This window comes from Drosophila kikkawai, chromosome 3L, assembly GCF_030179895.1.
Source record: "Drosophila kikkawai strain 14028-0561.14 chromosome 3L, DkikHiC1v2, whole genome shotgun sequence".
Lineage (NCBI taxonomy): Eukaryota > Metazoa > Arthropoda > Insecta > Diptera > Drosophilidae > Drosophila > Drosophila kikkawai.
In genome coordinates, this window is record NC_091730.1 from 11898012 (window position 1) to 11914362 (window position 16351).

The following is a 16351-nucleotide window of genomic DNA, read 5'->3' on the forward strand; positions in this document are numbered from 1 at the left end:
GTCTTTTGATTTCCCTCGTGTGGCGCAGCATTCACGCACTAGAGTGAAGAATGGTTGGGCCAAGAGCAGGCGTATCCTTTCGACCACGGGCCCGACCCATATGTATGACACTCGATGTGGGCATCACTTGATGATCCGAAAGTGGGTCACAGCTCTCCATGGAAGGCAGGCAACAAGGAAGATGTAAAGTCCACAGACGGTTAAAGATTTTCAACGGATTGTATATTGCTTAAGCTGTGGATTTCCTTATCAAAAGAATCAAGATTTAAGCTTTAAATAATGAAGTCTTATTTTTTTGGAAATTGTACAACTTCCCAAAGTCAAAATTTAATCTACTTCCAAAAATAATCTCTCTGAATAAGTTATGCTATACACACATATCCTTTCACACTCCAAAAATCCGCTTTAATTATGAAAAATATCTTTGTTTCGATCAAATAAAACTAACAAGCTAAAAATTTAATTTCAAACAACACAAAATCTATAGAAAATGTTAGTTTAAATCCGGCATCTCTAGGCCAGAGCTTGCATGTATAATCCGATTGTGAAGCTAAACTGATAAACTATTGATATGTTCCATATATAAAAGATACAAAGATACAAATCAACGAACAACTTGTTGCTGTGAAGTACATTTTTCCATTGCTCTGTTGCAAATTGATGAGATTCAATTCAATAAATCAAGGCTTCAATTTGCACAAATTTTGCAGCAAAGGATCAAAAGTGATTCGCACTATATATGTACTATAAACATATACATATATTCACAAGTCAACCTTTAATTTCTGATATATATATATTTGCCTAAAGCCGAAATAATTCCAATTTGTAAAATGACACTGCCCTTAGGGATTTCGGCGGAAAAGCGAAAGGAAAAGCCAAGTCATCTTCAGGATATTAACACTATCCCTGTCTCTTTTACTCTCTGCGTCTTAATGGATAATGTTAAGTTGCGTCTAATTGCATTTGCATATTTTGATAATATTCCAAAAGGGGGGAAATGAAAGTGGCAAATGCATTCTCCATCCGAATTTGTGCGCTTAATGCGGATGAAATCGGGGAATTCAATGGAAAAGGGAGCGGAGTGAGCGGGGCAGGAGGAAAGGACAAAAGGAAATTCCTAAGCTGCCAACGGAAATTTAATTGCATCGAGTGAAGAAATCCCGTTTAATTATGGCGATTAACCGCAATTATTTATTAGTTTTAGCCTAATGTGTGACATGTGCAAACAATTAGTGATTAAATCGCATGGCCAAAAAAGGAAGCAATAATAATTTTGACTAATTAGCTATGCGGTGGCCTTAATTCGTTCCGAATCAGTGGGAAATGTTTTCTATATCAAAATCTGTGGGTAATAAAAGCAGTCACGTATTTAATTTTTGCAATATTTCTCTAAATTATATTATTAAAAAATATAACTAAAATAGGTTAAAACCAAAATAAAAACCACTATAAACCAAATATTTTTACCATCTCACTAGATACTTATAATATTATAAATATATATTATAAAGCATTGACTTAATATGTTACTCAATATCTTAATTATATTTATATTTAATATTCTTAGAAAATATATAAATTATATATTTATTTCCATTTTTTATCTAATTAAATTGACATTGATTTACAATTTAGATTTTAAGAGTTTTTTTTAACAAATATATATATATTTCAATTTTAATTTTATTCTATTATTAATTTATTTAATTCTTAATTTAAAAATAAATTTTGTTTATATAAATAAACTTCCTACATTTAAAAATAATTTTTTACATTCATTTTACCCATGCAGTGGCGACCCCAGTGGTGGAATCGTTCAAGTTAACGGTTGTTACATATGGGCTGCCAGACTTTACAAGGAAAAATAAGGTTTTCCCTAATTTTGAGCTAACCTACAATTTCGAAGACCTATAAAATGTTATTTTTCAATGAAAAACTTTAAAATTAGTTCATCAGATCAATTTTAAACACTTTTATTATGTATTTCTTCTAAGCAAGTGTGCCCATGTACCGTAGAAAGGGAAATTCTTTTCTTTCCAGTAAAAGTTTAGCATTATAAACAGAAAACATAGCGGTCACACTGCATCCTCTAATTTTTAGAAAATAGCAACAAAATAGCAACTGTTTGTAAAACAGTCAAAATTATTTATTAAAGTTATCACAAAATCACCGAAAATGGCAGCAAAGGTAGCGAGCGGCACGAACAAGGTGTTCCAGAATGTGAGTATCCGGTGAATCACCGATAGACAGCTGATGTGGTTAAAGTAACCTCACTTTGTGAGTGTTCCCCCGGTGGTCACAAAAAAGGCAATCACTAAGTGCCTTATAATATTATTCTGTAAATAATGTAGATCTCCTAACATACATATAAATTTACAATTTCCTTTTACACTTATACATTTCCTTCCCCTTAGCACGACGATGTCCACATCTCGTTTGAGGACCAGCAGAGGATTAACCGCTTTGCCAAGCACAATGCCCGCATGGATGAATTCAAGGCCGAGCTGGAGATGAAGCGTAACGAGCTCAAGTGCGTGGAGGAGGCGCTGGAAGAGATCGAGCTGTTCGACGAGGACGACGATATCCCATTCCTCGTGGGCGAAGTCTTTCTCTCCCACAAGCTGGGTGCCACTCAGGATCTGCTGAAGGAGACCAAGGATCAGGTGCTAAAAGAAATTGCCAGCGTTGAGGCCAAGGCCAAGGTCATCAAGGCGGAAATGGATGAGCTGAAGGCCCACTTGTACCAGCGTTTCGGTAGCAACATCTCCCTGGAAAGCGATGACTAAATCAACCCATTGTGCATTTAACTTTTAACAAAATAGAGTACACTTTAATTTAAACTCAACTATGAAAGGCATTGTTGATAATGGGTTGGAGTGTATGACTTATTAACTGAAACAATTGTCGTGATATGAGGTACTCTTAGGAGTTTGTGACCCATGACTTGCGGTGAGAGAATCTCATTCTTCTAAAGGTGCTTTAAAAATAGAGTACATTTAATGTTAAAATTTCAGCTTTACCACTTGTAGCTTAGAGCACTAAGAAGTAAATGATGAGGGCAATGATAAGCAGAGTGACAACCATTCCGCCAATGAATATCCGACGATCCTCGACTAGGCGGCGTTCAATAAGCTTCATTGTGTGATTGGATAGGCCCAGTGTGCTGCCAATGGCCTGGATTCGTTTGTGGGCTCCGCCCAGAGTCATTCTTTGGGAGATTAGGCTTTCAAGGATGCCGCTGCCCGAGGCTATCATGTCGTCGACTCCGCGATGGGCGTTGCCCAGCTGGGAATGGTGCTGCAGTTCGTAGTCTAGGTTCAGGCGTGTGTCCTCCGGCTCGGAGCTGTTGGCCGTGAATCTGTGGTTAAGGAGCTGTTCCCTCTCGGAGAGTTCCTGCATCCGCCGTTGCCTGCGCTCCCGAGCGGTTTGCAGCGCCGTCTGTAGGTGTCTCAGGTCATACTTAAGTTGATCCACCCGCAACTTGGAGCTTTGCCTCTGCGATGGCGGCACCTTGAAGAGCAGCACATCCAACCGGTCGCAGTTTCTGTGTAATCAAAGGATAAACCAGGTATTATAGTATTTCGGGACAAGTCAGCTAGGAGCACCTACGAATTGGCCTGTGTTATCTTCAGTTGAATTCCGTTTTCCACGTCAAGGGATTCCTGGGCACTCAGTTGACTCAGCCGCTGGAAGTCCCGCTCTATTTCCTTTACCGCATGGTTGGTCTGGTGGTACAGGGTCTCCATTCCTCTATCGCTTTAATTGCGGCGGATCCGCCAATTAATAATTTAAAAATAAATAATAATTAATTAGCTTGTTTAAAAAGCTGACGCGTTGCATTGAATTGATAACGTAGCAGCGTTCAGTTGTCTGGTGTTTTAGTGGGACCGTCTTTTGGTATTACAATGAAATTAAAATACTCAAAATATATATATTAAATAAATGGGTTATTTAAATTAATTATTTTTAAAAAAGCTTGGAGATCTGAAAATCAATTAACGAGCCCAAAAATGCGTATTATGTTAAGCTGCAGTTATACTTTCCAACCTGTTCCTTATTTATTGACAAAGAAAACCATTCAAAAGACAAGGTGCTCCATTCTTTTTGGAAATAAATTAATCTCTGCCCGTCATAAGACAAAACTACATAAACTTACAATATTATTCTAAATTCCTGAACTCTTCCACACTGTAAGAGATTGCCGGTTTCTATCATTATAAAATATTATATATATTTTTTATTTGTTGCGTCCCGCTGATAAAATATTTATATTGTTTCGTTAAACTTTCCATTATTTTGCTCTTTCCTAAAATGATATACCATAATAATAAATTTTTAATAATATTTATATATAATACTAAAACTACGTAAAGTGGTTACGTTGTGGCGTAAGGAAAATACGAATGTGTGCGGATTCAGTATCGCATACATTTTGGGATTTTTTAGGGAGAAACGTAAACTTTTTAAGATTTTTTATGGGTGAAAGCCAAATTTACATCTGGCAACACTGGCTGTAGCAGAAACCACAATGGCGAATACATCAAGTACCGGCGTTGGTAAGAAATAAATTTGATAAATTAAGGATTTGAAAGCCTATTAACCCGATCCGTGATTGCCTGGATTCCGGGCTACCCATTGGACACATTTCCCGCCGCCCGGCGACGTGTTTAACGCCGCAACGAGCATAAAAACCGAACCGAAATGTGTGTGTGTGTGAAAATGGGGAAAAGAAGACGGAACGAAAGCAAGGGCGACGACGAAAGCCGATAAAAGCGAATGGAGCGATGGATAGTTTGGCAAGCAGGCCACGCCGTTACCTTTTCGATCCATTCCGTTGGAAAAACGTTGCTGCAATTGCAGCAATTTTGCTCCGTGACTTGACATTTTCCGAAATATCACCCCCTCATGCGACGCCCTCGCTGCTCACTCTCTGGCACTCTTCCTCTACCCATTTAGCTTTTAATTTTTTTTTTCTTTTTGCACACTTGCGTTTTGCGTGCGCTTTGCAAGCTGCTTTTTTTTTCTAATTAAATTAGCTGCAAATTTCATTTGCTCAGATTGTTTTTGCAAATGCAAAAATTATGCGCCTCCCTCCCGCCGCCGCCGACACACCCTCCACCGCGCCTCGCGTTATGGTTTCTTCTCTTTCTTCGCACTTCTTTTTTTTTTTTTTTTGTTCTCGGCGAGCGCACGAAAATGCGTGCAAAGTCACACGGGCGCAAAACAAAAACAACACAAGACGCAGAGCGCAAACAACAACAACGCGTACCCATATGACCCCACACAGAGAGAAACGAGGCGCTGAAACTAGCGGCTTATTGGTATTTTTTATAGATTGTCAGAGCTTATGTACTTAAATGTATTTTAACATTTAATTAATATTTTTACCCATAAAAAAATGTTGATTTGATTTTAATTTTTTAATTTCCCAGAATTCATAAATTAAATTTGTGTTTTGAATTTTGTTTTCTGTGCATTTGAAACAGAAAGAAACATTGAGTAGCCAGAACTTAATGACGCTATTTAAACATTTATGCTTTTCAGTGAAAACCTATTATGTCATCTTGTTTAAATCGAGTTCTCACCTCTTCATTTTTTCACATTGCAGTGGTGCCACGAAATTTCCGCTTACTGGAGGAGCTGGATCAGGGCCAGAAGGGCGTGGGCGATGGCACCATATCGTGGGGATTGGAGAACGACGACGACATGACGCTCACCTACTGGATCGGCATGATCATTGGTCCGCCTAGAGTAAGTTTCCACAGCGATCGGAAGAGCTGCAGCACTGCAGCACACTTTCCCCCACTTTGCTTTAGCTACGTCACGAGATAAGCCCTTGCTATCAGTTATTTTGGTAGGATTATTGACATTTTATCGCCTTGGGTTGCGTAAAGAACCATGATTGTGAGGAAAATTTTAACGGCACGATTGCATTGCATATCATTTGGGCTTTATATTTTGCTAAAGAGAAGGAAAGTTGGTAATATTTGCATTTGATAAGCGAATTGCTCATGCAACTCATCGTGAAAAGACCTTTGAAGTTATCTGTTAGCTTTATTGTATTCAGGGAATTTCAATGTTTATTGAAAGAAAAATACATTTAATTTTTTAAAAAGTTTATATGAATAAGATCTTGAAACCCTGGTTAGCTTATGAACCTTGTAATAGGAGAATCTTAAAGAAATACTTACTTCAACACATTTTCTTGTATTTTTCCACTACAGAGCTATTTGTTTATAGCAATTAAAAACTATGTTTTCATTCAAGGTTACTCAATTAACTCAAATTTAGGTCTTACCCCAAGTTAATTGTTAGCTTAGCTAGGCAACAAAGAAATTTATACATATTTTATAGATTAAATCTTTTGTTAATTGCTTGTAAGAAAAACCCGAAGCAAACTAGATTTGCATTTTTTGTATAGTCCAAAGGAAGGTTGCGCGCGCCGCCTTATGAATCATTGAGGAGTTAGGGTTGGAGGGGCCGCCTTTTCCTCTACTAAAACTCCAACAATGTTTAAGGTGCAGTGGCAGTTGAAAAATAGAAAACCAATGTGGAAGGGGGGCACTGACTGACTGACTCATCGACATTCAAGGGGTCGTAATTGCACATAGTTTTTCATAGAAACCTGGTAATTATAAATTATTCTATTGCTTACAGACACCATTCGAGAATCGAATGTATTCGCTAAAGATCGAGTGTGGCGAACACTATCCGGATGAGCCGCCGACGCTCAGGTTTTTAACTAAAGTAAATATTAACTGCATTAACCAGAACAATGGCGTGGTGAGTATAAACAATTGGATTTAACAATTGGCAGTCAAGGGTGGAGGCTGATGATGATTTCACTTCAAATTCCCACAGGTTGATCATAGATCAGTGCCCATGTTGGCCAGATGGAGTCGCGAGTACACTATAAAAACGATGCTGCAGGAAATCCGAAGGATTATGACCATGAAAGAGAACCTGAAGTTGGCTCAGCCGCCAGAAGGAAGCTGTTTTTAGTCGACAACATCCGTTAGCAACACAAGCGGGAACGACTGCAACTTCGACGGGAGCAACCTTCACACTCTATAAAAAAAAAATATAAAAAGCAGGAAAACGCCATCAGTCCAAGTCCAAGACCAAGGTCGTCCCCATCCGTGGATGGAGATTGTGTGTGTCCGGGTGCTCCTTCGCGTTGTTCCGCCGGCAGCGAATTATTATGATTATGAACGTAATTGGAGATCTAGTGCGGTTATTGTAGCAACAACAACAACCAAAAGCATGCTATATACTATAAGTAAAAGGAACAGCAGCGATAAATGCGGTAGCAGAAAAGGTCGTCGTCGTCGTCGTCCCTTCCGTCATGAAACTATGTCATCGTGTTTGGTTACTTTACTTCTACTTCAGTCCCAACAAAACAACCTTCTTAAATAAGAAATAAAACAAGAGCAGTAAGAGAAAAATTAAATAATGCCTATGAGAAAGATGCGAAAAGTCAGTTCAGTTTATAATATCTACAACAGCAACAGAACCCGTAAAAGTAAGCGTAAACTAATCGAAACGAACAGAAAATATATGCAAGCAAAGCATGAGAATGAGAAAATTTAAAAGTTGAGTTCTTTGAAACGAGAGAAGCGTAATTATTGTTTTTTGCCTAAACTAAAATTTATTAATTATATGCATAAAAACAACAAAAAATATATATTAATTTAAATAAAACAAAACAAACAAGTCGAAGGGAATTTTTGTAGACGGCGCCAGTACGAAGGTTTTTTTTTTTTATTGAAGAAGCGATCTTTTGTTGATTCTTTTTGTTTTCGTCGATACCTTCCTCCCAAATCGCACGGGACGGTAAGAGAGACGCGATTTATAATCATTGACAAGTGGAAATTATAGATATATATACACACACACACACACACTAAGCTGATGAGGAAATCGAGCGGACAGAATGATGAACGATGATTAAAATAATACTTTAATTTAAGCTTCTAAATAAAACAATTAATCAAATAAAAAAGAAGATTAGTCAGGTGAGGATCAGTCGTCACTTAAAGGGGTGATTATTTGTAATTACGTTTAAATGACGACCGATCTTGACCCATGTTTTTCTTAATATATTTTATGGTGTTCTTTCTTGAGTTTTCATTAAAAATCTCAGTTTACAAAGTTGGAAATGGGTAAACCTTATCGAGGATCATAGAATATTTATTAGATTTGTTTTTGAAAAATAATTGTTAATATTTTTATTTTACCAAACCAAAATTTTTGGCATTTTAATGCAGTGATTCCATCAGGTGGACCTTAGAAGTTGCTATATATTTTTCCCAGAAGTATGCTATAAAGCGATCATAACCATATATTTTTAGTCAGAAGATTCCAGGGAGTCATTTCCGACCCTATAAGGTATATATTCTTGATCAACATCAGGTCATGACCCTCTGTTCATTTCGGAACAAAATAAGAGATTTGTTTTTAATTAAACTTAAAAAAAAAACTATTTTTGACCTGGGTTTGCAAATGAAATTCCCAAATTCTTCCCCAATTCGTTAGCTATTCTCTGATATGATCTCTTGGAAATCATTTCCGTTTGTCAATTGTTTATTTTCTTTAAATACATAATTTGAATTATAGATGTTATACACAATCAATGTTATATTATCCATCCTCGTTACATTTTGCTAGACTCTCATAGTTTCTTTAGCTTTAGATCCCCTCTGTGATTTCTCCGATCTGACATCTCAAGTGGCATTATTGTTTTAGCTAGTTTTATTTAGATCGTATTGTTGGCTCTCGCAAATCGCATTGTTTTGGTTTCTTTTCTTTGAGAGAGAACATTGACTTGGTGGCTGGTTTTTGTGTGTTGTTTGGTTTGCTTAAAATTGATTTATCTTTATTAGTCGGTAAAGCCGCGATAACACTGCAATTCTTCACACCATCGAAAATCAAATTCAAACAATCTACTTCTTATCCTTGGGCACGAACACGATCTTTCGCGACTTGAGCGATGACCACTTGTGTCGCTTAATGTAATACGAGACGACAGTTAGGAAGCCGAGGATTCCAATCACCTTGATCAGCAACTGCTTGCGATCATCGTGCTCCGGCTCGGAGGTCCACTTCAGGAAAGTGGCCACATCCTTGGCCAGCTGGCTCTGAGTAGGCGCAGTGCCGTCCTCATACTCGATGACCTGTAAATACATTAAATTACTTTAGTTTTATTGAAACTTGTGAATGGAATTATCTCCAACTTACCTCGTTGTACAGCACCTGGGCCATGGAAATGGCACCGCCCGGGAAGTACGGGTTAAAGTACTGGCCTTCACGAAGTACCACTCCGGCAGGAGCATCATGGTAGCCAGTGAGCAGCGAGAAGATGTAATCCTCTCCGCCCTTACGGGCCGAAACGATGTAGCTCAAATCCGGAGGATAGGCACCGTTGTTGGCAGCACGGGCCGCCTCCTCGTTGGGATAAGGCGACGGGAAGTAGTCCGACAGCTTGCCAGGGCGATCGAAGTAGTTGCCAGTATCATCCGGACCATCCTTGACCTGTACGAGATTCCATAAATTAGACTTCTTAAATGAATAAAAGGATGCTCTAAAGGACTCACCGTGATCTGCTCGGCCTCAGCCTTGGCCTCGGCCTCGGTGTGGCTGACACCAACCAGATTGCGGTAGGCAATGTATTGCATAGAGTGGCAGGCGGAGCAGACCTGCTTGTACACCTCGTAGCCACGACGGACGCTGGAAGATTAAGTAAAAATTTAAAATTTAATTTAAAAAGGATTAAAAATATCTGCCTTAAGTTTGTAAACAAATAACAAATTCATCTTCCCACTTATCCCCTTACCTCTGGTGATCCAGGGCGTCCAGCAGACCCTTGTGATTCCATGCCTGGGCTGGAGAGTGCACCTCACCGCCGGACGCCTGCACGGACTGCTCCAAGGCGAAGAGAAGGGCTCCAACGCCGCCGGTAATCGCTCCCAAGGCTCCGATCAGCTGTTTGCCGCACGCACACCCACAACACACACACGCACACCGACAGCGACGGAGAGGAGAGAAGCAAACGCGTTTTGAGGTTAGGTCCGTTCGGGTATTATGAAATGCCAAGTTGGGAATCTCCGATTCCTGACTCGCAAACTCACCTTCTTGTTGCCACTTGCCCAGCTGCCGGTGGATGAAAGGTTCTTCGCCTGCAAGGGAAAAATAATAAAATATAGTCGCTAGTCATAGCAAAACAGAAGAGTACGATTTTTTGCACGGAGTTACATAATTGGGGGGTTGGCATCGAATCGGTGCAGTTGCTGCCCATTTAGATTACGGATCACAGATAAAGCCTGCTCCGAGGCTCGATTTGAAAGATTACACTGGTAAATTGTCCAATTCAAGTGTTTTTTTTAATGATGTTTTTCCCCAATTCGACACGACTGTGGAAAATTTGGGCCCTCTCTGCGGTTTCCTTTCCGGATCTTTACCTGCTGCAGGTTGAGGGCTGGGGTCGATTTCAGCAATCTTAAGCCGTGGAATCTTCGCAATGAGGCTGCCATGCCGGAGTTTTGGTTTCTGCTTCGGCGGTCGTATTAATGAAACTTTCGGACAGCGAATTGCCAATCGAATCTCTTAATTCCACTGACTTCTCTCTTCCTCTTTCTCGCTATCAAGCCGCCAGTGTGACCGAACAGTCGTTCAAAATATACATAAGAAATATACATATACTAAAATTGGTTAGTGTATATAATGTCCGTCAAATTAGCGTCGGTGAGTTAGCGTCGAAATGGAACGGTGGGAAAATGGAACACTGAGGGATTTTTTATTTTTAATTTATTTCGTTAATAAGGCACTAATTTGAACAAAATAAAGTTTATAAATGCTTAAAAATGAATTTACTATTGATTTTTACTGGGTTTGAGGGGATTTGACCTTTCGGTCTATTAAAAAAAAGCATTCGAAAAATCGTGTTTTCGCAATTTTGTTTATAGCTCGGCTCAACGAAATTGTGCAGATATACCCGGTATGCCAGGATAAAGGACATTTATTGTACTTTCACCCTGCAAAGTTTCATTAAAATCTATCCATAAGTTTTTGAGAAAATTGCGTAACAGTAAACTAACCTCGGGTTTCGCTCCATACAAAATGAGGCAGGAAAAATTGTAACTCCTATAACTCCAGTTAACGAATTTGTGCCAATATGCACGGTATACTGGCTTATTAAGGGAAGTTTAAAGAATATTTGGTAAAAGTTTCATAAGATTCTATCCGTCAGTTTTTGAGAAAATCGCATAGCAGTGGGTGGTGTAGGTGGGCTGATAACAGAGGCGCTAACTTTGAAAATGGAACCAGCTGTGAACCTGCAGAGAACCAGTTGCCGAACCAGACAGCGGAACCATGTTAAAGAAATACTAGATTTAAGAACATTAGCAATTTATGGAACTTAATATTAAATAAATTAACTGCCCAATAAACGATACCGCCATTGTAAGAAATTTGGTAGGTGTTTCATCAAAATTCGTCCAGTCTTTTGGGAGAAATTAGCTATTACCCGAATTTTTAATTATTGTTGTAAATACCTTGGTATTACTATGCACCCCTGGTAACTAACACCATCTAAGTTCGGCGCTAAATTTGAAAAAATAATTTTGCAATGTTCAACGAATTTGTGCCAACATGCACGGTATATCAAACGAAAGGGGGCATTTTTCTCTAATTTCGAATTAAATCTTATTGAATTCTACCCGACAGATTTTGAGAAAATCAGGTGTTTATATTTCTGACCCCGATTAATTAACACTGGCTCATGTCGTCCCTCTCACCACGTGGATGCCCCATACGATATTTTCGACGCTAACTTTTAAAAATATTTTGCAGTCCTCAACGAATTTGTGCCAACATGCACGGTATATCAAACGAAAGGGGACATTTTTCTCTAATTTCGAAATAAGCCTTATTGAATTCTACCCGGCAGATTTTGAGAAAATCAGGTGTTTATATTTCTGACCCCAATTAATTAACACTGGCGCATATCGATAGGAGCGCGTCCCACTCCCTATCGATACGCCTCCCGCCAGAAAATATTTATATTGACAATTTGAACAATTGTATTAATTATGAATGCCCAATAAACGACCTTGTCATTCTAAGCAATTGGGTAGGTGTTTTATCAAATTCCGTTCAGTCTTTTGGGAGAAATTAGCTATTCCTCGAATTTTAATTATTGTTGTAATTACCTAGACGGTATTACTATGCACCCCTGGTAACTAACACCATCTAAGTTCGGCGCTAAATTTGAAAAAATAATTTTGCAATGTTCAACGAATTTGTGCCAACATGCACGGTATATCAAACGAAAGGGGGCATTTTTCTCTAATTTCGAATTAAATCTTATTGAATTCTACCCGACAGATTTTGAGAAAATCAGGTGTTTATATTTCTGACCCCGATTAATTAACACTGGCTCATGTCGTCCCTCTCACCACGTGGATGCCCCATACGATATTTTCGACGCTAACTTTTAAAAAAATTTTGCAGTCCTCAACGAATTTGTGCCAACATGCACGGTATATCAAACGAAAGGGGACATTTTTCTCTAATTTCGAAATAAGCCTTATTGAATTCTACCCGGCAGATTTTGAGAAAATCAGGTGTTTATATTTCTGACCCCGATTAATTAACACTGGCTCATGTCGTCCCTCTCACCACGTGGATGCCCCATACGATATTTTCGACGCTAACTTTTAAAAATATTTTGCAGTCCTCAACGAATTTGTGCCAACATGCACGGTATATCAAACGAAAGGGGACATTTTTCTCTAATTTCGAAATAAGCCTTATTGAATTCTACCCGACAGATTTTGAGAAAATCAGGTGTTTATATTTCTGACCCCAATTAATTAACACTGGCGCATATCGATAGGAGCGCGTCCCACTCCCTATCGATACGCCTCCCGCCAGAAAATATTTATATTGACAATTTGAACAATTGTATTAATTATGAATGCCCAATAAACGACCTTGTCATTCTAAGCAATTGGGTAGGTGTTTTATCAAATTCCGTTCAGTCGTTCAGGAGAAAACCCTCTTTTTCTATTATTTACATATATGTACCAAGCGAATAATATATGTATACGGCAGCCCTGGCTGCCTATATATAATTAAATTTGATTTTAACTTTAGGGTACGACTTATGCAAAGGAAAGATTGTTTCATAAACGACATCGTTTTTCTAAACATTTTAATGCATATTTCATCAAAATCCGTTTAGTCGTTTAGCAGAAAATCCATTTTTATTGTTTTTCGATTATTATTTTGGCACAAGTAGTGTTTTTTTTTTTGCTTGTACCAACAAACACTGTACACTAAGTCACAGCGAAAATTCTGAATAATTTTTGGTAAAAATATCCAAACGTTTAGACCAGTAGTTGTTAAGAAAATTAGTTTTTAAGATCCAATTGTAATAATATGCTTCTGCAGCCCTGGCTGATCGACAAGTGTAATCGTCGAAGGTCTGGCAACACCGATCTGTCCTTATTCGCGCTGAAATCTTCGAGAGGACAACGCTTCGAACAAAGTTTTTTACAACATTAAACATTAAATAAACGCAATAACAAAAGTAAGTACACCACCGTAAACCAGGCGACATTTGTTTTATTATATTAATTTGTTTTATACATATTTATTCACCTATTATTCTTTTATTTTCAATATTTCAGATGCAAATAGTTAATAACTATTTTGATGGCTGTGGCGGCGCTGGTGGCGGCAAACGCGGTGGTGGCGGCGCTGGTGGCGGCAAACGCGGTGGTGGCGGCCAACGTGGTCGTGGCGGCCAACGTGGTCGTGGCGGCCAACGCGGTCGTGGCGGCCAACGTGGTCGTGGCGGCCAACGCGGTCGTGGCGGCCAACGCGGTCATGGCGGCCAACGTGGTCGTGGCGGCCAACCTGGTCGTGGCGGCCAAGATGGTAGTGGCGGCCAAGCTGGTCGTGGCGGCCAAGCTGTTCGTGGCGGCCAAGCTGGTCGTGGCGACCAGGAGGAACGACTGGGCCTCAATCGGCGGCAGAGGGTGGCGTTGGCCCACCAGGCAGCAAGGAATTACCCGGCGGACCAGCAACGTCTGATCCGCCGCGCAATAATGGACACTCTGCGACCTCGGCAGGCCCAAGATGAACGGCAGGAACCAGAGCCTGTGGAGCATCCAGAGCGACCGGAGCAGATGGAGGAGGCCTTCGGAGAAATAAATATAAATTAAATAAATAAAATAAATAAAAAAATTAAATAATAATGAAATACTACGAAGTTTTATTCCTTTTCTTAAGGGGGGACATCTGAGTAAATTTTTTTAAAAATCGAAAAAATTTTTTTTGCTTAAAAAATACTTTAGGGTCTTAAAAATAACATATCAAAAGATAGAGTCCGTCGAAAGTTTCTAAGTGTCGAAATTTTTCAGTCTGCGGCGATGCCTCACATGTAATCATATACGATTTTAAAACTTTAAACGCGTTTTTCTCAAAACTACTTTTTTTGAGTTGGCCGAAAACATAACTCGAACAAATCTTAACCGATCGATCTGAAATTTTGACAGTATATCCAAAATACCTATGGCTATCGACGTACGTAGTATTTGAGCGAGACTATAAAGGTAGCTCCGGTTTCCACCAGGCACTCACTGGTCTGGACCAATATTCAGGACACAGACTTGCCTCACGTGTGTGGCACTCTGAGTGCACATGCAGTATCAATGTATTGATACTTTCTACCTTAACTTTTTATTTCAGTGGATTTCATTAAATAATTAAAATATTTGCTTACAAGACACAAACATCTTAAAACGATTACTAATGATAGATACAAATCAAACTCGTTGCATAAAATAAACAGTCCCATTGAAATATGTTTTTAAGTACAACATTAAGCTTAAGGCATTACAAAATTACATATTTTTACGGAGTTCACACTTTTGTGTAATCAAATTAAAATGACATTCTGTAAAATTTGGTTTCTAGAAAGCCCAAGCATAATCGTTGTCACTGTTTTGCGTTTGCTGCTGCTGCTGAATCTGATTGGCTTGCAATAGTGTCATGCTGGTTGATCTGCATTTCCTCCATCCCCTGCGCCTGTTGGAAGTCGAGCTGCGCGTGCTGCTGGTAGTCCAGAGATGTGGGTTCGTTGGGCGAATCCACCAGATATATCTGCGACTGCGTTGGTTGGCCACCTAAACCCTTGTCACTCTCCGAGATTTCCAGTTCCATCGTTTATGACCAAGCTGTTTTTCTTGCCACTTGTGGACATCTCCGCCGGCATTTGAATGGCCGCTGAATCGTCAGTGAGCATAGTCGGACCCATTCCAGCTACAGATGTGGCAGGTGCACCAGCGGAACTCGTACTGGCCTCCGTTGAACTGTAAAACATAAGATTAGAAATGTAAAATAGAGACTTTGCCAACTGTACCCACCTGCCAACTGCTGTTCCTCAATGTCGATCTCTGTCTTGATATTCTTAGGATCGATATAGTCGTCGCCGTGGGGGTGTATGCATTCGCCCTGATCCAAAATGCTGGCCGCATCGTCTTCGGTTACCTATTAAATTATTATTTAATTCATTTAATATAAAGTGTTCACTCCTTTCCGCACCACCATTGAGGTAGAGTGAATGGCGCGTTTTTTTTAAAGTGGTATCCCCTTTAGGCCTATTCCACTAATTGCATTTTATTAATTGGTATTTTTTTTTTTAATAAATATTTTTAATAATAATACAAAAGAAGCAGTTCTTTTTTGTTTTATAAATTTATGTATAAAAGAAACAGTTCTTTTATTTTTTATATATTTTTTTCGATAAAAGAAACAGTTCTTTTATTTTTCCTTATATGTTTGGTATAAAAGAAACAGTTCTTTTATTTTTATAAATATTTTTTGGATAAAAGAAACAGTTCTTTTATTATTTTTTATATTTTTTTGTATAAAAGAAACAGTTCTTTTATTTTTTATATATTTTTTTCGATAAAAGAAACAGTTCTTTTATTTTTTTTTTTAATAATTTTAATATTTTTGATTTCAATATTGTCTAAGTTGCTTGGCACATTAGACAATTATTAAAATTAGATGTAGATCTATAATATTGGGAAACACATTGACCACAAATAGTTCGTCCACATGTGTTACATGATACTAGAGAATCGAATGGTATCCACTTGCCACAATGCAAGCAAATATCAGCTAAGGAATCACCAATGCTAAGTAGTTGGTGAAAAACTTGTTGTCTAAACAAATACGCGGGCTGCAAATTTGTCATGGGCTCATTTTCCAAGTAGCATTTAGCAAACTGCAATATAAAAATGCCACAATTGTACTCGTCTTTTTGAATGTCATGTTCTAT

At 38.7% G+C, this 16351-nt stretch overlaps 4 protein-coding genes across 4 annotated transcripts; 2 read left to right on the forward strand and 2 right to left on the reverse strand.

The window, feature by feature from the left end:
- The first annotated feature begins 2063 nt into the window (after positions 1 to 2063).
- Positions 2064 to 2848, forward strand: Pfdn4 (prefoldin subunit 4). Its single transcript, XM_017182783.2, has 2 exons — positions 2064 to 2223; positions 2418 to 2848. Exons 1-2 carry the CDS (start codon positions 2179 to 2181, stop codon positions 2787 to 2789), a joined length of 417 nt encoding a protein of 138 aa, XP_017038272.1. The 5' UTR covers positions 2064 to 2178; the 3' UTR covers positions 2790 to 2848.
- A 130-nt stretch (positions 2849 to 2978) lies between these two features.
- Membrin (golgi SNAP receptor complex member 2) lies at positions 2979 to 3874 on the reverse strand. Its single transcript, XM_017182782.2, has 2 exons — positions 3613 to 3874; positions 2979 to 3547 (listed from the first exon to the last, which is right to left on the reverse strand). Exons 1-2 carry the CDS (start codon positions 3747 to 3749, stop codon positions 3034 to 3036), a joined length of 651 nt encoding a protein of 216 aa, XP_017038271.1. The 5' UTR covers positions 3750 to 3874; the 3' UTR covers positions 2979 to 3033.
- A 557-nt stretch (positions 3875 to 4431) lies between these two features.
- Uev1A (Ubiquitin-conjugating enzyme variant 1A) lies at positions 4432 to 8008 on the forward strand. The gene is made up of 4 exons (XM_017182822.3): positions 4432 to 4559; positions 5612 to 5754; positions 6661 to 6786; positions 6865 to 8008. The coding sequence occupies exons 1-4, from the start codon at positions 4532 to 4534 to the stop codon at positions 7003 to 7005; spliced, it is 438 nt and encodes a 145-aa protein (XP_017038311.1). The 5' UTR covers positions 4432 to 4531; the 3' UTR covers positions 7006 to 8008.
- Positions 8009 to 8549: 541 nt separating this feature from the next.
- Positions 8550 to 10663, reverse strand: Cyt-c1 (Cytochrome c1). The gene is made up of 6 exons (XM_017182823.3): positions 10461 to 10663; positions 10131 to 10178; positions 9836 to 9984; positions 9597 to 9729; positions 9241 to 9534; positions 8550 to 9176 (listed from the first exon to the last, which is right to left on the reverse strand). The coding sequence occupies exons 1-6, from the start codon at positions 10530 to 10532 to the stop codon at positions 8946 to 8948; spliced, it is 927 nt and encodes a 308-aa protein (XP_017038312.1). The 5' UTR covers positions 10533 to 10663; the 3' UTR covers positions 8550 to 8945.
- Positions 10664 to 16351: the final 5688 nt, after the last annotated feature.